A 27,303-nucleotide genomic window follows, 5' to 3' on the forward strand; every position below is an offset into this window, starting at 1 on the left:
TTGTCTGTTTTCAAACTCTAAGATATGACAGGGATTCAGAAGGCAGGATAAGACAGACCATGCCAGGTCAGTGCTTTTTGTCTACACAAGCTTACGGTCTCTTTGAATTTATAAACTAGTAAAGGAAAAGATGCTGGGGGAAAGGAGGGGGAAGAGTATCTCAAATGCTTGCAAAAGGTCTGCTTTGCTCAGCCAAACCTTGATGTATTCAAGCGGAACCACACAGCCTTTGTTAAGCTATACATCCCATGCTTAATTGAGAAATGATTCTTAATAAGTCCTGGAGAGCTACAGGTCTTTCTATCTCTCAAATGGGAAACAATCATATCTCACGGCAACTCATTACGTATTCTTTTTGTACCATGAGTTGTTTTAAAACCGTGAAATTAGTTCTGGCAGAGTGTACAGAGAAACACCCATGAGATGAGACTGAACGAGTTATGTAAGGTTTCCACACATTCCCCATGAACGTTAACTCTTCATGGCTAGAAGTCAGCTTTTTTGATGAAGAAATATTCATGTAGTATATAAAGGAAACAGGTTTTTCCTTCTCTCCCTGACATTCTGTCTATCCAAAATCTCCATAATTATGTTTGGCACAGAAGCCTCCTTTCTCCATTGTTTCTTTGATACTTAGTTACCATGAATTATAATTTATAAACTGATTTACAATATCTATAAATGAGTTGAGCTGGAGCTGCCTGTGGTGCCAAGTAAATTGACCCTTCTGTGTGCTATGCTGCAAACTTTCAAAATGCATCAGAATCATTAATTTATATAATGCCTTATAGGAGCCCAAGTGCCAGAACACAAGATCAATGAGCTGATTAGCCCAGTGCGTTGGACTCTCTAACCTGGATACCTTGGACCCTCCAGCAAAGATCACAAGTCTTTTCAAAGACTAATGCCACTCTATTAGTAAGCTTTTAGCCTCCCTAGGAAGAATACTAGCCTTGGAATGCTAGCAGGACATTTTTTGGTAGATGCCACTTAGTGAACTGAAAGCCCTTAAAGATGGAATTCTTCCCTTATCCTGCTTAGCCTAGAGAGCTACAACAACAGCTGGGGTCAGGTTAATGACATAGCTCAAGAAATGCACACTTAGAGCTGGGAAAAGATTTCTTGGGCTCTTCTGCAAGTGGAATAGAGGGTCAGGAAACTAAGACAAAACTCAAGTTCAGCTGTGAGAGCTACGAACAAGGGCAGGACAGAGCCGCAACTCAAGGAACAGTTAAGATGGGATCATTTGTCACTCTCCTCTTACAGTCCACTGCTGACTAAACCAACAAGGCTGCCTGTGATACACAGTCTGCAGAGAGAAAGAGGGAAGAATTAATGAAACTGAGTGTCAGGACACAGCAGGGCCTGTAAAAAAAGCACATATTGCAAACTCAACCTTGAATTGCAGGTACACTCATAATTGCTCAGTACGAGAAACAAAATCAGAGAAAACTTGCACTGAAAGCTTTAATTTGTTAAATTAATGTTGAAAAGATTCTGTGATGTCCTCGCTGCTTGCTAAGCCTTTATGAGTGCAATCTAATGAATGAACTGCCTTTGCAGACCTGCTGAAGAACAGGCTATTTAAAAATGCACATCCTTTTACTTTTAGCATTTTAACAAGAAATACCAATTCTTTGATAAAAACATAGAGGAATTAAAAAAAACCCAACAAATAAACCAAACAGAAACCCCCACCACAAGAGAAGCACTCCAGTAGCTAGATTCAGTAGCTTAGATAAATAGAAGTAATAAATTTTCATTGTATAGGAGAAGGTGACCATCCCTTTTGAAAATAAAAAACATTAAAAAAATCTACATGTTACATATATCTTAACTTTTGAAATTTCTTAAGTTTCCAGGATATAAATGGCCTCATTTAAGGCCATGTGATGCTAATGAAAGAAAAACAGTAAATTTGCATTTTGATTCTAACAACCTTCTGTTGACACACGCTGTTACATACATAATGAACAACAGAAGTCAGACACTTCCTGTTAACTGATAGGGACTGGAGTTCTGAATGTTATACAAGTAGCAAGAAGAAAAAAGTTTCATTGGCTTTTTCTAAAACTCAATTAGGCCATTAAAAGAGGAAACAAGTGAAGTTGCTTACACATTTCTCAAAGTAAATGGTACCCTGGAGTTCAGCAAAACTGTAGGGCTGCTTCCAAACATCTTATTTTCCTCTCTTTAAATGTTCTGGAAAATTGCTCTGAATATGATGCCAAAATGTAAAACTGAAAAACACAAAGGATATTAGGACTGTCTGAATTACAGATGTCTCTAAAGACTAATAGCATAAAGATGTGAGGCAGGTTGACCTCAAATGTCCTTATTCTCAACCTGTTGGAAGGTCTTTTTTTACTTCTATACTTAGGCTGACTAGAAATGATGATAACCATTCACAGAAATCTTATTAAAAGAATCTAAAGTTGCTCCTTCATGCAACTGAGCCGACTTCGTTTGAAATAGGTGAGATTGCTAAAATCCTCACCAACTTTTCTCTACAAGGTACAGCATTTGAGAGGAACAGTTGAGCAACAGACACATCCAAATCAATATCCCCAGTGGAACAGGAGAGCTTGTGGCAACAGTCAGCATCCTCCCCCAGCCATTAAAATTTAAAGAACCATTCAATGGCAGCTGATTTAAAAAAAAAAAAAAAGAGAGAAACAAAAAACCCTCTAACGACAAACACTTCTGCTGATAAAAAAGGGAAGAGACAGAAAATCTTTCAGGATGTCCTTCCTTGTTTACTACTGCAGACATTGCCATATGAGAGGGCACAAGGAGCGAAGACAGATAAAGACTTCCAGTGGTGTAATTCAGCTTTAAAGTTACAAAAGAAACGAACAGCCCACAGCTCTTGGATTATTGCATGCTACCTTTGTAAAATTCCTGTTATTCCATTGCCTGTTGCCCTTAACAATGTTTGGCTATTTTTTTTTTTTTTTCTTAATGGAAGGATTATTACTGAGGTTTGGAGAAAACCATGGCAGCTGGTTGCCACTGTTTTAATTGCAGCAAAATAAAAAACGACATAATTTAATTATTTTCTATTTCTTTGTCCATTCCAGAGGAGGCCAACACAACTGACTTCTGGATGGGCATGGCTGGAAATCACTTTTTTGCTCCAACCCATACCTGATGTTTTAAAGGTAGCTCCGACTTGATGCTTCAAAATACCTTTCTGTGTGCCAGCTAAACTGCACAAGGACAGAAACTCAACCTCTGTCCCCAAACCTCCAGGAGGGGAAAGGAATCTCCATACCACTATAACTTGCTGCACTTCAGTATGATATTTTTGATAATTTGGTACTTCTTTCCAACAGACAGTGAACTGGGACTGCAGCTCTGAAGGCACAGTAGGCACAGCAATGCAGGGCACACACAGCCGTGTCTCACACTGAACAAGGACAACATTGGATAGAGCCCTCTTCAAATCTGCTCTGAGTCACTGGGAATGTGCTTTGGAACACCCCTGGGTCTGTTTGTTCTCAGTAAAGCTTAGCCACAGGATGCCTTGCACTCTCCTTTTCACAGCACCAAACCTGCCTGAGTTCAAGAAGCATTTGGACAATGCTCTCAGGCACATGGTGTCATCTTGGAGTCTGGATATGGACTCATTGATCCTTGTGGGCTGCTTACAATTCAGGATATTCTATGATTCCTCATAGCTGCTTTCACTTGGGTAGAACTGAGATGAGATAAAGAGTCAAATCTTCCAAGGGTTTAAACTAATCTCTCATTGCAAAAAGTACTATAAATTACCAGCAATCCCCTTCTCCCACCATCTGAGCTTCTCTGAGTTCTCATCTGTAGGCGCATTTGGGGGATAGGTGGGACAGGAAGAGACCACTTGCAGTCATGTGAGTATTTCTGGCAGAAAACACTTTTTGACTGATTGTGAAAACCAAGACACAGCTTTAATTGTGATATCATCCAAATTATGATTACTTCAGCATAATCTACAGCCTAACATGCAGGTCCAGCTCATGAGATTCAGACATGATTTATCTTAACATAGCTAACCTCCAAAAGCCAAGGGAAGACCCTCAATCACATGAATTACTTCATTGTTCAGAGTTAAGTTGACAATAACTCAAGGATACCTCACTCCCAGCATAGGCAACAGGATCTTCAGTTGTAACTGACCAGCTATTTACTAGCCCAATCCAAGATCCAGTATTACACCTTATAAAAGTAAAAGCAGATCCTCCCTGTTAAAACAATCATACCAAAACAAACCTCAAAACCGTGTAAACAACAGAGCAGAAGAATAAGTGACTCAGGAAGTAGGAGACAAAAACGTTCTATATTCCATATGATTTCCACCTTTTTATGGTAGAAGACCTAAATAAACCATAGCACCTTTTAATGAGAGTGGAAAACAGCAGAATTCGTTTACCTTCATTTGCACAAGTATTTCAACTATGATTTTATGGCTCATCTCTAAAGAGCCTGGGGTACAGCCAAAGCATCTTTAATATGCATTTTGGTTGATGAAATACTGCTTGGAATACTTTCCTTTTTCTTAGAAAAGTCAATACCGTCAGAAGTCTAAATTTTCCACCGTTTCTTTCTCTATTTATAAGGCACTTAAGGAAATACCCATCAAGCTGAAAATAGTGCCTAGTTCATTATGTTTTCATAAATTCACCTTCCCTAACCAAAATAATGCAAGTGACCAGGAGCAAACACTCTTTGCAAACAAGACTTTCCATGTTAATGGTATTTTCAAGAGGCAATTACAAGTAATGAAAAATTAAGAAAATACAGTTTGTCTTTTTCTTCTGTAGGTTTAAAGTATTTTCATGCCCACATTCTCCTAATTCTTATTCAAGACAATCACACACCTATTAAGGGCAGTGAACACAGCAGTCCTCACACTGGCTTAACTCTGCTGTGTAGGTCATTACCTTGTATCTAAAAATATCAGTAGTTTCAAACTTAATTGTTCTACCTAGAATTTCCCCTCACTTGAAGGAAGGGAAGGGGCATAAGATTCATTCTTTCTTCCCTCCCCACTTTTTAAAGACACTCCCACAATGTACAGTCGTACAGTTGTCATACAGTTTTGTATCTCTCTGAAATATGCCCCCAAGTTATGCTTTCATTTACAGTCCTTTGAAGAAACAGCTTCTCAGCTGTGACAATACCAGAGGCTGAGTTAACTAATAAATACTTCAGGAATTTACTTGGGAGACTGATGATCCCTTCACTAAAGTGGAAGATAGAATATAGATGGAGAGCACTCTTCTTTAGGATAAAACATGTTTCCCCTAGAGATTTAGACACAGTACACAAAAATGTTTTGCTTCAGTTATAAAGTTATTTATAAGAAATATATTGCAACCTAAAGAAGTCCTGAGACTTGTTCAGAAAACTACTTTTCTTTATAGGAAGTCAGAAGAAGCCTGACAGCAATCTAATCAAAACATGCAAATGAGGTCAACTTTCTTGAAGGGTTGTAGGATTTCTCCAGAGAAATTTACAGAATGTCCTGGCACAGAGGTATTTTCTTCAGTTGCTGACTTTGTCTTCTGTGGTTCTATACCATTCTATAAGGCCTCCTTGTCAGTTTGTACTCTCTGCTGGCTACAGATGCCCCAGCTGGGGAGACACTTCATTTTTAATTTAATGCTGAACACCTCAAAGGATGGTGAGCTTCAGAAAGCAATGGAATGACAGAATCTTACATGTAGCCTTCCAAAGTAATAATAATAATAATAGTAATAATAATAATAATAGTAATAATAATAATAATAATAATAATAATAATACAGTATTCAACACTCTAACTTCAATGATTTTACTTCATTTAACACCAAGTTCAAAGCCAAAGCAATTGTTTTCTCCCCCTTCTGATTACCCTCTACTGCAGTTCATATAGAAACTGACTTTGCATGCAGACCAGGATGAGAGTAAAATAAAATCTGTTTTCTTGACTCTATTCCTTCTCTTCAGTGTCTGAACCATCCTTTTCCATGGCACTTGGTGAGAGGCTGATGAGCTGAAGAAGCTGTTAAGATCCAAGTGCTTGCAGTGAGCATTAAGCCATTTTTATAGAAGCCAGAGATTACCTCGGCTGAGAATTAGAATGAGCATTTGGGAAACCTCCCCTAACCAAAGGAGGGGGTTCTGCTAATAAAAGCAAACACAACCAGCACCCTGCCAAGCAATGGTTTATACCGGTGATATGTTAACATGAAAGATGAAAAATATCTCTGCTTTTCCAGCACAGTAAAAGCACACATTTTCCTGGATTATACAGAAAAGCTTACATGGAATATCCAACCACCTTATTTTGGTTTCCCACAAGTTGACAAAATGGATTAACACATTAGTCTTCCTGCAGCTTGCTTTTACAGCAAACTACCTGATCAAGTTCTAATGTTCTTGGGTTATATACAGCTTCCTGCTCATCAAGTCGATACTGAAAGAGCGGTGAGGAACTCTGGCATCCAGCAATTTGCACAAAACCACACCCAAGCACCTCTCTGCTGACAGACCACAGTGCACTGAGCAGTACCACAGAGGCTGGCCCATCTGATTAAGAAAAGCATTGAAGAGACTTGAGCATAAGCAGTGACAACAGTGTCTGAGCCCATCAATGAACAGGGGATGGGATTTTTAGAAAGGCATATACGACAAATACTGCAACTTCTATGCAATGGGGACTGATCAAACACACAAATATCCCCATGTTGTAAATATGATCTAATGACGACACCATTACAATTATGTTTATTATTATGTCAGCTATTATCATAGCTGGATTATTAAAATACACAGCAGTAAGGAAATGTAATGGCATCAATGCCATTTGGTTATTCTGTAGGAAAAGACTCTGATATCGATGCATTTTTAGGACTTCTGTTCATTACACATAATTGAGCAAGTGAGTAGTTTTTCTGTAGAACTGTCTAAATACTATATTTAACCCTTTATTTTTTTATTACTTTTTATTGCTTACTCTAAAAGTTATCCCTATAATTCTTCCAGAAAGTATAAACTTCTGTCTGCCCCTCAATTCACATGCACATCTGAAGAGGCAGAATTTATCTCCATAAACGAATCTGTAATGATCCTGATATCTATACACTTACAAAGCAGATGCTTAACATTCCAAATTGTGCAACTGAAACAGCGCCTGACAAGTGGAAATAACAGCAGAATACTGAGCATGACATCAGGACTACCTGGAGATTTGTTGAATTACTCCCCCTCCCACCCCCAAGCTCTCAAAAGGAAAGCCAGGAAAGGAATTCTCTTTAGACTTGTACTAGGAGACAAAGCAGAGCAAACTCCCAGCTATAGTGGTGCAAATTACAACCCAGATTAGTGAGGGGCTCTGGTTTGTTAACCCTTAACAGTTCTGACCTGGATACGATCAGCACACAGGTTTTCTAAATCCTGAACCAGCTACATGTTCCAAAACAGCAAGTTCTTTGGTTGCATTATACTGAAAGTTTAAGGTTTTTATTTTTGACAACTCTTGACACTAAACCTCATTTCACATAAATGCTAAAGGAAGAATTAATGTGAAGTAGAAATTTTCTCTTTGCTTTACTTCTGCTACCCATTGAGAAGGATGTAATTTATTGAAAACTGGCTGATACTTTCCTGGCACAGCGATGACAACTTTTTTAAGAACAGTACCATCTTTTCTTCAGTTATACCACAAGTGCAAGCATTACTCTAGACTTGAATGTTAAGTCAGTTAACGCTTACAATGCTTTCGAGCCACAGATCAAACAGCATTCATTAAACCCCACATTTCTCTCAGGTTTTACTATGTGCTCATCCTTGCTTTATAGTGGAGAAGCAATGAGTAGACTCCCCAATACCAGACCAGTGGCTCAGCCAGGACCAACACCCAGGAATCTGGAAGTACAGGCTCGCTCTCTCCCACCAGCACTCCATTCTCTCAGACAATGGGCCACAGTCTCTGGCCTCATAAAACCAGAGTAAGTTAATGCATCTCCATGGAGTCAGATCCACATCATATAAGTACAGTCAGAATCAGACACAAAATATTTAATTAGATTTTGCATGTGGATTTTTCAGCCCACAGTGATTTAATACAACTGAGTCACTCATCCATTACAAAAAGAATAATACTGACTTCTTATTAAGAGCACAGATTAGGGGTAGTTGAGATGAAAGCTGGGGGCAAGGGGAAAGGTTTGTTTGATTCCTATACAATTCTGATTTTTTCACTGGAACCATGCCAGTGTGAATGCAAACAGAACCAAGCCCAGACTAGAAACCCCTAATCCTAGGAGTTGGTTTCTGCAAGATCTGGGCTACTTGGCCTCAATTAACTAAAGCAGCAAAAGGGCAAAAGTAGCAAAAGAGCTACAAACAGCCCCCCTGAATTCAAGGAACTAGTCACACACTCAGTTTTAAGAGCTGAAAATGGAATGACACCTACTGCTTCACTAACCCTAAAAGCCACCTCAAAATCGTCAATTTATATTATAAAAACACAAATAAGCTAAAAAACCCAAAGAAGATGTACAGAAGCTACAATTGCAATGGCCTTTCTGTATCTCCAGATGCCAGCGAATCAATCTCAGCTAGCTAAAGTAAACAGCCACAAAAGCAAAGCACATTTGATCCTGAATATATTGACTTAGGGATTTCAGCTGTGGTAACAGGTCAATTGTTCCACTAAGAGTAACTGTTCTAGATGTCAAACTGCATTAAGAATATAGAATACTTCTACGGAGCCTAGTTAAAGAAAGACTTACTAAATAATCACATGGAGATCAAATTCAGGAGTTTTACCTCCCAGACTTTTCAGACTATGAATCTTTCAGTTTATGGAAGAGCTTTCAATTTACATTAACACCTTGAGAATGAAGCCCAGGCTTTCAAATGCACAAAGCTGAATCCTGCAGTTACGATTTAATTAATAAGTTACTTGTGGATTTAGAGCCAAAATGCTTAAGAACAAGGGGGACAGAAGGCAAGTGTAAGTAGCTTCCTTCCTTCTCAATGTGGGCTGGATCCTACGCAGAAATAGTGTGTCTGGAAGCACATTGCCTAGGGCTGGATCTCAGTCAATTGGATTGCTTTAGAATTTTAGGGACTTCTCAATAGCTTAATGAACAGGTCAAAGAAATCTTTGTTCCTTTCCACAATCTACTTACCCCAGTCACAAATGTTCAACAGAAATTCTGAATAAGCAACAGGACTTCTCCACAGATTTCAAAAAGCTGTCCAAGGCACAGGCATAAAGCCAACCGTGGGGACGGAAACTGAGCATATTTCATTCTTGCTGGATGGCAGAGTTGCCACTGCAACATGTTCTCCTTGTCAGCAGCCCACAGTTCTGGCAGGGTTATCCATGACAGACTCCCTCTTCAGAGTGGGCTACTGTACAGCATCCAGAGATTTCAGAAGGTTCTTTACTGTACTAAATCAAAAGCAGGTTGTCTTTTCTCCTTTTATGACACTTTCATAAATGTGTGACATTGTTCCGTTTTAAAATTGTTTTCATCTGATTACTGTTTGTATCCATAGTGCCAGGCAGCAAACAAACAAAAGAAAACATGCAGTCCATCATATAAGCAGAAACAGTAGAATGCAAGATTGCCCACTTCAGGAAGCTGTCCAATACAACTAGTAAATATAACTGAAACCCAGCCTTTAAAGGGGAAAGGAGAGGTGCTATTCTTAAGTTGCTTTTTATGTTGCATTTTCTAAGCCCAAAGAAAAACACTTTTATGGGATCATCCAATTCAAACTCCTCCCTTCCCAAAAAACCTAAATCTACCCAACCAGAACTTTCAACAGTTCCAAAAATTCAAAGAAAAACGAAGAAGGATTAATACCCAAAAATAATAGGGAAGCAAGAAGCTTACCAAATGCCAACTGATTTGTTACTGATCTTAGGCTTTGCAGATAACAAAGGTAAAAAAAAGCTTATTTGTGTCTCTATGGCACTGCAAAGCCCATTTCAAGCTTTGACAGAGTTCACACATTTCTCCACCCTGTAAAGGTATTTGAGTTTGGTTCCTAGGCTGTACTACCTATCAACCTATTGCTGGTGTTTTTGTGTTTGAAAAGCTGTCTGAGATCACAAGCCAAAACTATGGAGAGAAAGAAAATTTATCCATTCACATCTATCTGATATGCATAATGAAAAACACCCAGCAGCTTTTATGGCTTGGCTTCTGCCTTAAAGAAACTTTAAGATCTGTTGGCAGTTTAAGGAACACCAGGAAACAGGTGAAAAGCATTTTTTTTTCTTCTCTGGCAGGGAGACAGAGAAAAAAAACTCCTCAATTCTGATACTACCTTTAGATACTTGCTGCCAAGAAACGAAGGAGGTTGGCACTGTTACTTACAGCGGGAAAACCAGATATGGTTTAGGACTGCTAATGAAATTTTTATGCTACCTTAGCAGATACTAAGTTTCATATTCTTAACTCATTACATAAAAATATCAGAAAATGTAAATCTAAAGTTTCAAACCTTAAACATATTAGAAATCCTAGTATTTTAAATACATGGATATTTCAGTTCTGGTCTTTCAAATTGCCCTTAAAAAGTTTTTGAACATTGTACAAGACAGTCATCAAAAATTCTCCATGGAATCAAAGGCTAATAAAAATGGATATTTGAGCATCTGAGTTTTACCTGAACTCAGTTCCTTTGTTTGTCATCCTCACAATCAAAAATACTTCTAGCCAGACTGGTATGAGCACTGAATTTATGGGTTAGCTCCTTTACTTCATCTTAGTCAACAGACCCCAGTCACAGCCTATGTAAGAGTGCCATCTTTGAAAAGAAACGTTAACTTTCAGTTTTCACTGTGACAAGCAGAGTGAAAAACATGTTCCGGTAAAATGAGAACTGACAAAAAGACTTCAATCAGCTCTACAAGTAAATTTAAAATAGAAATAAAGTCTTTCAAAACTTAAATGCGGTGGTATACTCTGACTCACTTTCAGGTATATGCCCGCTTCCCAATTTTCCTACCATCATGAAATAGTGGGAAATCGTAAGATGAATTAGTTCCAGTGTAATTGTGCAGTTTTTTGCTGATCAGAACATTTGAGAATTGCTGCATCTTTTGGTTTTTACACAGCAGTAGAAGAAAAAACCAGGAGTGTACAACTCTAACTGTTTTGACTGAAAACAGACAACAACCAAGCTGCCAAAATTCTGTTATCCCAAATTTGACTCTAAAAGTGGAATTGAATAACACTAATGGCATGGGAATTTCAGTTCATTAACATTTTTTCTTGTGTTGTGAGCATACTGTGATTTGCTAGGATACTCATGTGTTCAAAAAGAGGCTAAATGTCACAGCTTCTTTAATGTTTTTATCTTCATCAACAAAAGAAATGAGCCAAGTACCACACATCTCAAACACAATGGGAAACTCTCACTATCAATTAAATGACCGTTATTACAAGAAGTCTGGTTTCAACTGCTTTTAATGTGAAAAAGGTTAAATCCAAATCAAAAAACCTAAACCCAAAAGCCAAACCCACCACCCATAAAACTGGTTTTCCCCCATGTGCGTAAATCAGCTGCCATTCAATGCACATTTTATCAACTCTAAAACAGGCTTTAATTTATAGAGTATCAATCAGATAGTTGTTTTTCATGTATGATTCAATGGGTAAAATATAGGAACATCAATGCAATCATCACAGAGATATCACCACGCACTAAGCACCAGTCAGCATATGACAGAGGTATCACCATGCACTAAGCACTAGTCAGCATATGAATACAAGCACTTTTTCCTGCTCCTTCCCTCAAGTTGGGACAAAATTACTGTCTTTTCCAAGATGCCCAGCATATTTAATACCGATTTCTATAAAAAATGAGCTTCCTTTTTTGTATGTCTCTAGTGCTTGCCACACTACAAGCTTGGTCTTGATATATAAAAAAAGCAGAATACATTAGATGGAAGAAAAATTACCACTCAGAAACAAACAGCTTTTGTGAAACACTTCATGTTCTGAGGAAATTTTTAAGGCTTGGTAAGCAATTCAACCCTGCTAACTTCATTATGTGAGGAAGAATGCAGGTGAAATTCTTTCTGTAAGACAATAGTTGGGGGGAGGGGGGGGGAAGCAGCAAAGCAAAGGTGGAGTGTGTTTATAAACTGGAGAGATTTAAATCTTGCTTTTCTATTGACTTCACTCGTAGGGGGAGGCAAACTGCTAAATGAGACTGTTTTATTTGCTTCAAGTGTTAAATCATTACCTCACTAAACCTCCTGGTGGTATCGTAAGGATCACCAGGAGCCCCAGGAGAGCTCTGGAAATGCACAAACCGATTTTTTCGAGCCCAGCGGTAACGCAGCTCCCGCGGCCCCGGGCAGCGCGAGTCTGAGGGGAACGGCACAAAGCTCCCTCCAACTGTTACCCCAACAACTGCAGCCTTGGGATTGCAGGGATTACCTGAATCCAGGAAAAAACAGCAGCATTCCTGTTTGCTACACAAGCCTTCGGAATTCTCTGAGCTTTTGCATGTTGCCACCATTTAATCTCCTTTATATCCTAAGCAAGCAGTGATTAGAGCATCAGCATCATTCCCCCTATGTAAACTGCTCTTAAAGGAAGGGTTTAGGTTTACCCTTCTCTGTGCTTCCATCGAAATGCCATAATGCACATAAAAAGGCACAAGCACAAGGTACTTCCCAGCTCTACCTAGCAGATTACTAGGAGAGGCACTCCTTCCGAAAAAAACCCAAAGAAAGCAATATTTCAAAATTGCGTTTAAGATGTTTGTTGCATTAGCTCATTGTGAGGAACATTAACTTCTAATTTTTTACTCTTTTAAAAAAATTTTTTTTTTGCCTTTGAAGAAATTTCTAAGTGAGACAACAGATTTAGCAGGTATTGAATACAGAAAAAATATGCAAAGCTCCTATATTTGCTGTTTAATATGAGACCCTAAAACCACAAATCAAATGTCATAATGAAACTGATAACAACATGGTCAGACAGTTTTTTGAGGCACATCTTTGTGAAAGCTTAGCTGTTTCTACCAGATTTCTAGCACAATGATATTGGCATCTACGTAATGGGGGAAAATGAAGGGTTCTTTGCCCTGCACCCCTGAACAAACAAACACAAGTAAACACAAATAAAACACAAATAAAATAATATTTAAGAGTTTAGTGCTGTTCTGCAGGGCTGCACAACTGATTGCAAGACTCTGCAACGCTGGTAAGACTAATGAGCTGCATCTGCATCTTGGCATAATGTGGAAAAAAAGAAAGCAACCTGAAAAACTGATTTTAAATTTCACTGCACACATTTTATTGATTTGAAATGCTAAAATAAGGTTGCTTAAACTTTGTTTCTGCTGTAGTTAAAACCCCCATGTAGCTACAGATTGACAACTTTAGAGAGAGCATGACTGTCACTCATCAAGGATACATTAGTATACCGCGTACACCATGAAGGTAAAAATTTATTGAACTGTTTGTGGCTGAAAAGCTGACCGGATAGGGTGGGGGGGTTTTGTTTCTTTTGGGTTGTATTTGGTTTTTCTTTCCCTACAATTACTAAGTATTGCAGGAACCAGGCAGGCTCAAAAAACAGCAGAAGACCCTTTTTACTATAATCATGTATGGGCAGTGAGAATCAGCTGAATCAAAACAGCAGAAATATTTCATTAAGTATTTAAGTAAAAATTTGTCAATGTCAGAAGTATCATTTTAGATCAGTATTTGCCTTCAGTCTGTAATGGCTTTAAATGTCCTAATTCTCGGCTTCAAGTAAAAGACCACATTTTGGAAGCAAGAACTTTAATGTGATGTACTCACGTACTGTTGAAAATATAACCAGGATTGTGCCTGTGCCACCTCCTGACTGCAAAGCACTTCAGAAAATCCAGATGGGATCTGTTCTTTGTCAGTATCTGTCTGAGCTCTTGTCTTTTATGAATCAGTTTGCAATGGCAACAGAACAGATAAAGGAGTGAAAATATTAATCAATTACGACAGTTTTGAAACATTCATCCCTTCCAATATTTTTTTCCCCACAACCACAAAACAAAATTCCCACAGATTTATTATTATGGGCCTCTGCGATAAAAACTGTCACTCACACCTACCCTGTGCTGGGCAGCAACAAAGCAATACTGGAAGGGCCATTAGCACCCTGTGGAAAGCACGTCCCAGGACAAGCAAATAGTCAGGGGTTATACAGTTCATGTGCAGCCCTCTGATGTCCTTACAGACAAACAGTTCTAAACTGAAAGAGGTTTGCAAGAGAGCTGAAGAAATCATAGCTATCCCATGGCATAGATTAGTTTGGAAATGAGGAAAAAGATTTATGTTTTGATTTGACCAAAGTGCTCTGTATATATGATGTAAAATTCTCATAAGCTGTTCCATCGAGATTTACACCATGAGTAAGGGGAAATACTCTGCTACTTTCATGTTATTCAATTTAGGTTGAAAGAGCTGAAGAATGACTAATACTGCAGGGTTTCTACTACACCTATTCCCGAATGAGTCCAGCCTGACTTTTGCCCATAGAGCATTGCTGGTTAGAGGTGTGATTTTTTTTTTTTTTCCATTTTTCTTTATCCACAGTACTATACCATCAGAAACTGTAGCACAGAGGCAGTTATACCACCATGACTGTTTTTACTTCTGTTCCTTACTGTATTCAGGGAACTGACAGAAGCTGCATAATCAGCAGCCTCTTACTCACTTTTTTTCACTACAAATATTTATCCATAAGCCTGAAACTAATCACCAGAACAAAAATGGTATTTTCCCCCTCCCCCCCCACTTGGGACAGGGGGAGGGCAGAGCAGAGAGCTGCACCAAAGCAACAAGGGTTGATAAACACCGGATAATCTGTGGGTTTAAAAATTCTAAGTACAACGAAATCCAAAAAACAGTAGAAAAGACTAAAAACCTCAAAAGGGCAAAAGCAAATGATAATCTGAATAGACAACATATCTAATAAGAAAATCATTAGAGCTTACATCTCAGACACGTGTAAGATCTGCACGACAAGAGGGCTCATTCGTTAAAGTAACCGCTGATGGTTAAACCAAGTATTTTTTTCCATACGTCTGCAACAAGGACAGACAGAAATCTCTACAACCATCCTGGCAACAAGCTCACTTATCAATGCTAGCTGACATTATCACATTACTAACACAGTGACTGACTGGGGGAGTGAAAGTGGTCCCCAAAATTGCTCTCGCCATTTAAAAAATCTCAACCCCAAACCAGCAAACATCGCAAAGAATAAAACCCCCAGATTAAACCACCCAGAACCAACATCTCTGTCCAACTTTAGACCAAAAGGTCATTATACCATGACCCTGGCCACCAGTTTCAGCTCTAAAGGTTAGGGGCTCTCAGCCTTGCTCAGAACACACTGCAGGTCTGGCACCAAAAGTAGTCTCAGCCTATTCAACATAAACCAAATAATCTTAAGTATGGCACAACTTCAGCCTTTTCACTTGGGTTTCTTTAGTTTCCATAAAGCAAAGTCACAAAACATGAGACATCTCCACACTCTACAAAAGCCTACAGTTCTAATTGGATGAGTTACAACCAGCTACAACTATTTCCCTGTAAAATTTATACCAGCTGCTTAGTAATAATGAATAAAAATAAAATTATAATCATGTTTGAAGTAACTAGCGGGACAAAAGGGAATTAGGTAAAATATTTAAGGCCATTAACCATTCATTTCTTTGACTGTGAGTGCTGAGCTGGCATTCTGGTGGCAATCTGGTGGTGCCTCTGCAGTATTTCACTTTCGGAGATGAAATTTATGTTTTAATATGAACCAATCTGTTGGACTCTGATTCTTTAACTATGGCAAAATTCAAAGCTTCCCCTTGAATGAAGTCTAATGAGAATCAAGTACACTACGTACAGGACAAGGCTGTGTTACAAGCAGAGAATAGCAATCAATTTAAATGAACTCAAACCCGGAATTTAGTGAAACTCTCTGACATCTGTAACCATGCTACTTTTCCTTGGTTGTAGGCATCGTGATAAAGCTGAAGTCCCAGATATTCACCACAACCCAAACTGTGTCAAACTTCTAGTTTTGGGTCACCTTTGAGCTGATTTGGGTCACCTTTGAGCTGATTTATAGAATCAAACCTTTGGGTACTGCACGAAGAAAACTGCGGCTGTCTTGGGGTACGTTCAAATTTTGGAGCCAAACTAAGTCCCAAATAAAGAAATAAACCCATGGAAAAACTAAGTTCAGATGCAATTTCCACACTGCCCAGAGGACCAGAAACCAGTGGTTTTTGCTGAATGCAGCTATCAGCCTCTGAAAGCAGACAGATTTTTAACTGTCACACACCCCCACATTTTAGCTTTGCATGCACGACATCCATATGCAATTGATGTAAGTAATCTCAGTAGCAATCTTGACCTCACACACAGAAGCACCCACATACTTCTCACACCCACAAACACTTTCTCCCAAAAGTAATTCATGGAACATGTAACAATATTATTAAGTAAATGTTTAATCATTAAATGCATAGCCCAAAATCAGTGATGTGGGCAGCACTTCCTTTTGAAGTGAAACATCAGACTAACCAGAAGTGCAGCCCAATAAACTCTTTTGACTACAACTAAAAATATGTTATAATTTTGGACAAAATCAAATCCTGAAGATATATGGGATTTTCACAGCACTGATTTGTTGTTTTTTCCATTGCATGTGACAGCACATGATTCAACAGCCTGTTGCTGAACAATGGTGTTTTACACAGCAATTTAAAATGGTAGAATTTTTGGGAAGTGTGGCAGTTCCTTACAGGCTTTAAATTTGTGCTTATACCCCCTCAGTAACGGGCATGCCCAAGGATGTGGGGAACAAGTGTTGCATCCGGACAGACTGGAAGTGTAAAACAGATCCCTCCTCCTCCTGCAGAGGCTGGCAAAAAGCAGCTCACAGTGCTCCAAACTGCAGCCCTCGAGGGGCCGCAGTTTTATTGGAAGAGAACTGCTGGAAGGAGGCTCCATGCCCTGGGACTTAGGATATCCACAGGGGCTGTGTACATGGTTCATTTTTACCTAGTGCTTGGCCCGAACTGCACCTGTGCTGCAGCAACATTCTTGGGAGATCCCTGTGCATTCCATACTTGCAGTAAAAACACAATAAACACAGGAACAACTGTACTCTACATTGCTCAGTTTGGACTGGAGGTACAATGGTCTCCTATCTGAGGAATGAAACCAATTTTTTCAATCCAAACCAGAACTCACACCACACATTTTACTGATAGGCTGTCAATGAACTGACATTTCTGCTACTGATTTACTTCCAGTCCTCTCTTTCTCCCTATGGTTTACATGGATTAAATGCTTCATATACAGTCATATATTATACCCCATATACTCTGGGGTATAATAAAAAGATGGAAGGAACTCTAAGGCCCATCGAGAAGGCAATTCTCAGAGAAATCCTCTAATTTCTTTCAAAGGAGTCCATCTCCTCCTCCACTACTCCCATTCCCACTATAGCAACATGAAAAACCTGCAGGAAACTTTAAATAAAGAACTACCCAGTACTGGAATTTAACCCTTCCAATGCAAAAAAAAACCCCGGGTATTTCTAAACATCTTCTCACACTTATGTTCCGATTCAATCTGCACAGAAAATTCAGTGCAATGGCCTTTCTGAGCTAGATCACAGATTTAAGCTTTATGGATATCTGGAACTCATCTGTTGAGCCAAGAGAATATAACGAGAATGTCTGCTGAAATCTGTGAGACACCTGTTTTCCACATTCCTCTCTACTCCCTGGAGCAAGTTGTATCAAAAGAAAACAACAATGCTTTATGAACTCCTCTTTCTCCTTTCATGTTTTCTGAGAAGATAAACAGCAGTTCCCTAAAGCCAATGGTTATTGCACAAGCACAATAACTGTATTTAAGACACACACATGTATATATTTGTATCACAGAACAGCTACAAATGAAAATTCAGAACACTTACCCTACCTGCAGACTATTACCAGAAAATTTCATAACTATGCTATAGGAAAATAAAACCAAATGGGTTATTTTATATGTTCACCCTTTTCCCCACCCAATAGAAAATATGAATTAAACCCCTGTATTTTTACAAAATTTTTCAGCTATTCAAAATATTCAGCTCCAATAATCTGAGCACTTAAATATATGCACAGCAATACGTTTTAGATGAATCTGTGCCATCCATGAATATCTTACCAAGAGAAGCATATAAAGCAAAATGTGCCAATTCTCAAAGGTCACTCAGCATTATTTTAACAAGACTTTGTCTGACTCTCCATTAAGTTATTGTACTGATAAACAGGAACAGATTGCCAAATACATTATGTGCACAGGCAGTATGTTCTTCTCATTTCCCAAGATGTGATAGAAAGAGTGGCTGGGAAAAACATCAACTATCAAGCAAAAAGCATTTTCATACTCAAGGTGACTGTATCAATCTACTTATATAAAGCTATTTACTAGGATATTTATGATTTAATAAAGGGAAAAGTGTGTGTCTTCATTATCCAACTACTTAACTATTTGGTTTAACTTTGTAAACAATCAGAGGGAGTTAAAAAAAAAAATAAGAAAAGTCACAGTGATTTCTGATATCCTTAGAGTGTCTGAACTATGCTCATGCGAGCAGCCCACTTGAACTAATACACTGGAAGTCAGGCTGTCTTGTTTCCCAGCTTGCACAAACTGATAGTGCTTCTCACTGGAGTTGAATGACTTGTGCTCAGGGTACAGCCACAAGGACAGGCACCAGTCCTTGGTGGTATTTCTTTTGCCTTCCCTCGCTCTCTATTTCAAATACAGTAACAACCAAACCCTTCATGGAGAAGGTCCTTTGTTAAAACAGTGTCAAGCTTTTTCATGGTCAAAAAAGGAAAGAAAAAAAAAACAACGGGGCGCTACAACTGAAATCAAGTATTCCAGTTCAGTTGCCATTCTCTGCTCTTCCGAAGACTGGCTGCAGCATAACTTGAAACCATTACAAAGCGCCTTGAACCACATGTCCCAATACACTTCCACTCACATACTCAACAGGAACAATCTTCATGGAGGAATTTCCAGAGCTTCCACAGTAATCTAGTCTATTCAATAATAACCTGGGTTCCGTCACAGTTTATCCATTTCATACACTTGCCTTATAAACTCAGCGTGCCTCTTATTCTTTAATGAGAGTCCTCCAAAGTATTTTCATCACACACAAAATAACACTGCCTGAAACAAGTGGTGATAACATCACATTCAGATTGTTTATAGCATTACAAGAAATGCACAGCATGCTTTGGCTTTCATTCCAACATCTTTAACTGCAGGATCCTCAGGAACTGACTTTCATTTTCTGTCGCGCTTTTCACTCATCAAGAGGAATGAAGATTTCTCCACCGATCAACCTGTTGATGGTATTTATTAAGTTTGCACTTTGAGTGGGAACTGAGGGCCATCCCTGCACATCAGATTACCTATGGAAAGTGCCTCTGAGTGTGCTTCACAACCTCTTGCAAATGTATTTAAGACATTTTTAATACAGAAGATGAAAGCAAATCTTTGTGTTCCTACTGAGGCATTATACCTATAAAGAATTAGCTGAAGGCCACATAACTTCTGATCAGTTTATGTCTGTAGCTGATTTCTCGACTAAACTGCTGAGAGGACAGTTTGCCCATACTGCAACCTTAATTCACCACAGGTATGAACAAAAGACCACCATTCCTTCTGAATGCTGCACATGTAGTAGCAATGTTAAAGTGAAATCATGTCTATCCAGCAAAATGGACCTTTACTAGAACTGTGTGTCAGCTTGCATCTGAAGTACATGTTGGTCAACAAGCTGCAACAGTTTATGTTGCCTTCAAAATTGTCCAAAAGTTGTTAAAATGTGAACTCCTGTGCTCACCTATGTAAGTTATGTTGTGTGAAGAAACAATAATTCACACAAACTACCAAGTGAGAAATTCAAAGGGCCTTGACACAAGGAACCTGCAAAAAGTCACCATCTTTTGCATCAATTTGCTTTCACAGACATACTTTGTAAGCATTTACAAAGAACTAAATAAAACCTGCACTACATTAACACCTGGCTCTGGCAGCACAGATTCTTAAAATACCTTTAATCCAAAGATGTTGCAAATCACAGTTATCTCCTGGACTTCTCTGGTACATGCATAAGTGTACACACGTGTTGCTGTCTCTTCACAGCATTGAGCCAAACTCATGAGAAACAGAACATGAGTGTCCTTAACAGCTTCAAGTATATCCTATTTCAGAGCTCCAAACTCAGTGGATTTTGATTTAATGGCTCAGCTTTTCAGAGACAAGAGGAAGCTGAAGCCAACACAGAACTGTGTTAGTTTCTACCTTAAACCAGAACTGAAGTCCATCATCATAAGACCCTCTTAGATTATTCACCTTTATAAATGGGTATTCTTGCAGTACCACACACAGATAAAGCCCAATTTGTTGTTAACTGACATATCACATTTTCTAATAACAGCAGCGTAACACATTTATAAGGCTAAAATAATGAAAATGGCTCTAAAATAAAAACCCCAACCATTGCATTTTCTGCTCTGAGTACAAAAAAATCTCAGAAAAAAGAACTGCGGATGAAAGATGGGAGTGGGGGAAAGAGAAAGTATTTCTAGGCTCCTTAAATCAACTGAGGAAAGCTGTTTATATGTAAATATGCTTCTAAAATGCTGTAACTGCTTTTGTCTGTACAGGAGCTCGAACTGCTTAGTTTGGAGACATTAACCATTCCAAAGTACGTTCCCATTTTGCTGAACACTACAATCCGTTCCAGTGCTCTGCTCAATATCACACCTCATCCTTTCAGGCTTTGCTCTCCTACTCTTGTTGTGGTTGTCTCTCCAGTGAAGGAGAGCGAGCTGTAAAGGGTCACCTGCAGCATGTATTCAGTAGTTAAGTCATATCTGAAATACAGCAATTTATTTATGAACTTAGTAACAAACCAGTGGCACCAGCGTGTTACCACTTAACTCCGACCTCCTATACTGGATATAGAACAAATTACTCTGTTACATGAAGACCTTAAGCTACACAGTAACAATTCAGAATTTTTTTCTCTGTGTTGATTTCTATTTCTGATATTAAGAATTAGGCATCTGGGTAGCAGAAAGCCTGGCACAGTAATGTATTCAGAGCTACAGTCACAGGCTCTGCTAATAACAGTAAACAATGGTAGAATATCATTCACATGAAGGGCTGTACCACTCTCACAGGAGTCATCAGTGTCTTTTCAAAAACCTTTTCAGGAAAGCCTTTAGCACCTGATTTATGCACAAAAATGCAACTATGTCTAAAATACAAAGATATGAATGACCAACAACAGATGCCTGCTGGAGTCTATTAAGAAAAATATAATTCATAGTCGGACAGAAAATTCTCACCCGGTTGCTGTCGAAATATTTATAGAGCAGATCCTCACAGAATTGTCTTTTCACCTCTCCATGTGGGAATACAAATCCCTTACATTTAATGATGTTCTTGGTACCAATAGTCAGGGGATACATATGCATAAATAGTGTATAAATACCAGTCATGTTCAAATTCTAGGAACTGCAGATATACATTTTGCTTGTATTTTTTTTTAACCAGTTTTAAGCAATATCACAGAAAACTCCTACTAAAACTATGTTAATATTTTCAAGATCTAGAAAATTGGGATACGGACAAATGTACCTCTTAATTATTAGGCTGGTACTCAAAATCACAATAAGCTTTTTAACTGCTGTGGTCCTCTAAGAAACATTCAAAACAATGGGAAATTTACACACACCGACCTTTACTAAAGCATAACAGGCTGAATTATGACATCTATTTCTGTTTTAACACAAGACTTCTTGGCTTTGGACAGCTTTGGCTCAACCTTAAACTTTTTTCTTTCTTATTATAAGAAATATCTTTAAAATTATAACAAAGAATAGAAAATTACTGTCTGAACTCCTGAAAGTGACTGTTGAAGCAAAACATTTACTCTATTAGAAATTAATAATACAAGTCATCTATAATCTATTATTGAGCACTTGAAGAGTAGTTTGTACTCAAGTGGACAGCAATTCTCTCTACAACCCATTTATTGCAGAAGAAAAATTTAAGAGTAGTGTCACATTTTGAAAAATGGTATTTTATTGGCTGTAATTTTTCATGGTACCTGTGGGGACTGGATGACAGCTCAACACTACAATTGTCCTTCATGTTGATATCCTTTTTCAAGTTGAGACTATCCTGGAATACACCAGAAGTGATTTATTTGTCCCTGGACCTGTGAAAGGTTTCAGGAAGGTGGAAATGGATGCATGGCTAGTTGGGAAGAAATAAGCCCAGCACACTTACTTAGGCAGGCAACTAACAACCAGCAGGGAATATTTAATCACTTCACATTACAACTGAGCAAGACTTCTGATGGCTCATCTCCTCCCCAGCATCAGCAGCCCTCTGCTCCACGGTAATGAGAGATCCTTTGGCACCTACTTTACTTCGTCATCCTCAGGAGCCAAACCTGTAACCCTGTGCTGCACGTGCTGCTGGGACCAATCTTCCAAATGAAGCAACCCTCCCAAGCTAGATTTCACTTAATGAGTAGCATTCAATGCCCTCTACCAATGGCTCCTGTTTTAACAAAATCAGCTGGTTTTAAGATGGATACTTAAAATTTTTACCATCCACAGAGAAAACTTTTGTTCTGCAACTCTATTGGACCTGCTGACTATTGAGTCAACCAGAACAACAGCTGGTATTCTCTCAGTCACAGCAGGTAAAATGACAAAAAATAAAAGAGAGGCTAACATATTCGAGCTTTGTAACAGTTTTATATTCCTCAGACATCCTCTTGAAAGCAGGTGTTTGCTTAAAGAAAAAAGAAGATATGCCTTTAATTTAAGTAGGCCACATTTTATTACTATTTAATGAAATTCAGCCTTTTGGAATAGCACATTTCAAAAGCACCCAGACAGCACTCTGCAGTTTAGCTCAGGCTGGAGACTGCGGGTTGAGAAGGATTGAGGCAGTCTGTCTAGACACAACCAAAGGCAGCATCAGAACTTTGCTCTACAAATTATGATGGTAGAGAACTCTCACTTGGTTTGATTCTCAGCAGGTAACTTGCTAACAACAGTAATTATAATCAACTGTTAGTGACAAGACAAAGAAATAGAACAAGTTCCACAGAATTTCCTGCTTTTGGGTTGTTCAATTTATTGCACCATACCTCCACAAGGAAATTGTCTACTATATGAGCCTCATACATAATCCTTCTCCCTCTCAAGCCCAGTTATTCCTACCTAGACTATTCAAGCAAAGCATCCCCAATGGCATTGCTGCTATTTAAACACTCCAAAAGTGAGTTATGCAGCCCCACTGTAGAGACACACAGGTTTGGAAAAAATGCACTGAGATAAGCAGTGCTCACAGCATGCCTTAAACTGGAAAAAAAAACCCCAAAAAATCTTAAAACAGAAATAGCCTTTGTCTGAAAAGTCTAAATGCACACACACAGATTTCAGCTCCCAGGCTCCACCTCATAGTGCTGCAATGTGTAGCATCTCTCTAACATATACAAATAAATTAAAATGTATTGTGACGTGTAACTGATCATTATATTTTTAATACCTTCAGCTGAAATCTGGCCATACTATATTCCTTGGATGAAACAATCACAGACATGCAAACACAGCCTTCTTTACCCCAAGCAGAGAGCATTCCACCTGGAGCACCACACATCACCACACCCTATAAAACATGTGGCCCTGCCCCCATCATGGCTCATACATCCCTGTTATCAACAGAGATTTGTACATCATTTGCAGAAAAATCCATGCTGCAAATTACGTTCCTGTGCAATAATAATCAAGTTATACCATACTTGCAATACGTTGTCGCTTGTTTGTCCAAACTTGTTACTTTGGATGATTACTCAAGAACACTTTTCAGACTTATTTTCAAAATGCATTTCAAATGCTCAGCAAACATCAAATTATTCCTTTTTTGATTCATAACTTTTTCAAGTAATTGAATTAATTTTATCTTTCAGAAAATTAGTTTTTATTTATGCAGAGAGAAACAAGTCTTTATTCTGAACTACAATGAAATCACCTTTTCTCATAAAATCTATTCAGATGGAGCCTTCAGCCCTCAGAAATGATAAAGTCTACTAAAACACTAAGAAAATAACAAATTAATTATCAAGGTAATGGATTTGTTATCCCTATTTAAAGTATATAAACCATAGGAAACTAATAGAACAAGCCTGAATATTACTAGGTTTTGTTTGGGTTTTGCTTCGAATATTCAAGGCTACTGTCACAAAAACGAAAGCACAGCATTGTGACCAGGACATTGTATAAGAACACAGGATTTCTGTTAGCTTCTCTCTTAATTCAGTAGCTTTACTAGGCAAACTGCATTGCTGCCAAATAATTTTACATTATAAAAACAAAGTGCAGTCACAAAGATCCAGGAACAAATGCTCGGTATTTTAGTCTTTAAAATCAAAACATTAGCGCTGTCCTCAGATATGCACTCTGAAATTTTCTTTTCTCCCATACACCTGGACGGCTTCAAAATTAGACCAAGGTAATTACGTGATTGGACAAGGGAAATAAGCATGTAGTTGCTGATTTTAATCTTCAAACTATGGTAAAAAAAATACAAGTCTAGACAGTTTCTGTCAAATTAACTCTGTAGAAGCAGTTGTTTCCTGCAATTCAAGTTATATTAGGCAAACCAAAGCCAGAATGACTTGGACACTGCCACAAACTGATATTTCAAAGATAAAACAAATGGATAAAGAACCACAGGCAGCTCCAGACCTCAAACACTCCATGGGTAGAATTTATATCAATTTATCTGTAAGAGTAACTATTCCTGTGTAGTTGTGGGTTTTGAAGGACTGCTCCAGAAAACATCAGATACAATGTTTAGCTGTCAGGAGTCCGACTATCCTTCTAATGATACTCCCACGAGCCATAGCTTGCAGGGATGGAACAATTTGGGATGCCTGACAACTCAATAAATATCTTGATGATTTTGGCTCCATTCTATTTTTAAAAGCATAGAGCCCTTGTAGGGTAAAAAAGGTTTTTTTGAAACTAAGGGCTGTGAATTTTGATTCAATATTGTTCAAGGCCACTCAAGCAGATTTCTGGAAGTCTGGTGCTACGCTTTTGAGCTCAGCTCTCAAGTGCAAGGTGCTCTAAATACATGACCTGCATTGCACTGCTCTCCCAGCAAGCTGCAGCTATTATTCACTGCACAATACAAAGTCCACAGTACTTGAAGGCTTGATCTACATGATATATTAAATGCTTCTTGAACATTACTGTCTGTAAGAGAGCACAGCTATCCAGACTATGCACAACACCATTTATCAACTACACCCCAAAAAAGCATTTTTTCAAGTCCTCCATCTCTTTTTCACCTAGGTACAATTCTTAGGCAGAACATGGTAAAAAAATTAAAATTTGTGTGAGATACAAACCTACAGTATTTTCTGTCATTGAAGACTTTCCCTTTAACACCCATTACAAGTTCTGTCCAATGTAATCAGCCTTTCTATGCCCTGTGTTATCAGTAATTTATGGACTGACTCAATGAATTAGAAACTGATTCCTCATAAAGTGAGGGACAAACTCTAAACAAATGTAACATTACAGTTTGTTTCCAGTACTTTTGCCTTGATGCCATGTAACCTTACATTTACAAAATGAATTCTGTTCGAGATTAAGGATAGATTTTGTCATTTCCAACCAAAGCTATGCATAACATAAAGTAGTTAGATAAATCACATTTCTCCTTTAATTGTTTAATTTGATGTTGACAAACATCAACATTTTACATCTGATGACAGGACATTTGAGGCCCTCTCAAAATACAGAGACAATCAAATATTTATTCTTAAATGAATGAAAAAAGATGCATTCTCAGCATACTGGCATCCTACAGTGGTTCTGTCGAAAAAAATATTCATGAGGTAACTGAGCAAAAATCTCTTTAAATCAATTATGGCACTAGAAATATCATCAGAATGCTCAAGACTTGCATTATTTTTCACCATCATGCTGTGAGCACCTGTGACTTGGTGATAACCCATTTATTTGCAGTGCAGGAGACCTGCAGGTTCAAACCAACTCCACATCCCAACTCTCTCTCAGGACACACCTTCATGAATAACAAGCATAAGAAGGAGCAAGCCCCTCATCAATTGCACTGGGTAATAGACCGATGAACACCTGAAACACGAAAAATAAAGGCACTAAGAAAGAACACAGAAAAAAAGCTTTGTACGTTGAAGGAAAATTAACATTGTTAATCAAAAAAACATGGGTCAAAAGTTCTTTTTCTCTTCCAATTTTTTTTTTTTTATGCAGTTCAGGATAAAAAGTCTGACCATAACGAGGCACTAGAGAAGCCCAGGCCTGGGAGAGGACAGAGGGAGCAGACAGCTGGAAACCCTGGGAACTGACTCTCATGGCTAGCAGAAGGTAAGGAAAGGCTGCACGTGACTCCCTCAACTCCTGAGGGCCAGCTGACTCTCAGAAGGACAAAGAGGGAATAGAGACTGACCTGTGGATTACTGTAAAATTAATAAAGCTCCCATGACAAACTCAAACTAGCACAGATCTATGCTGTACATCTTCACAGCCTGTGTGAGTGCAGCAAAAGGAATTTGAAGGGTACAATTCCTCAGCCAGACCAAGTCAGATGGCAAGACTGCTGAGAGTCACAGAATTTGGAGCAAGATGGAGCATAAACATACTCCATTGTTTGTGTTGAAGGATTCTGTAAGTAGCGGAGCCAATGCTCATGGTCATCATGCGTTTACAGCATTTCCTGGTCTATCTGGACCACACATGGAAATGACCTATTTTTCTTACTGGTTTTTCTACACAGCTTTGCTTGCAGAGCCCATAATACATGGCAGATAGCACTTCCTCATAAACTTGCACAATTTTCCCCTTATTTAAAAGTATGCTGTCACATTTTACCAATGTAACTACAAACATAGGCCTCATCCTCTTGATCTCTTCCTTCTTTAAGATATTAGAAAGCCGTGTGACTTTTGGGTCAAACTAAAACAAATGGGTCAAGATTAATTAGTCATAGTTGCTTCCAGTGATACTAAGTTGGTTTCTACTACTTTATTCACACCTCAGTGTGGGCTATACCTGGTGGAACTGGGGCCCTGCTTTATTCTTAAAATGACAAATTTCATCTAGTAGGGACAGGGTAAGCATTTCCTCACATCTCCATTTAGCAGTTGCTTTTTTTAAAAT

General features: G+C 38.5%; 1 protein-coding gene across 38 annotated transcripts in view; it reads right to left on the minus strand.

The window, feature by feature from the left end:
* RORA (RAR related orphan receptor A) overlaps nucleotides 1-27,303 on the minus strand; it is a 480,592-nt gene that overhangs the window by 167,080 nt on the left and 286,209 nt on the right. For 2 of the 38 annotated variants that reach the window (XM_069026303.1, XM_069026302.1), the window contains one exon: nucleotides 2,117-2,240. The exons of 34 other annotated variants lie outside the window; for them this stretch is intronic. In XM_069026303.1, the coding sequence (XP_068882404.1) occupies nucleotides 2,117-2,120 (4 nt within the window). In that variant the 5' untranslated portion in view covers nucleotides 2,121-2,240. Of the gene's footprint in view, nucleotides 1-2,116; nucleotides 2,241-13,811; nucleotides 13,919-26,188; nucleotides 26,260-27,303 lie in introns of all 38 variants that reach the window. 2 more of the 38 variants (XM_069026319.1, XM_069026305.1) reach the window with 2 other exon arrangements.

This window comes from Aphelocoma coerulescens, chromosome 10 (assembly GCF_041296385.1).
Source record: "Aphelocoma coerulescens isolate FSJ_1873_10779 chromosome 10, UR_Acoe_1.0, whole genome shotgun sequence".
In the NCBI taxonomy this organism is placed as follows: Eukaryota; Metazoa; Chordata; class Aves; order Passeriformes; family Corvidae; genus Aphelocoma; species Aphelocoma coerulescens.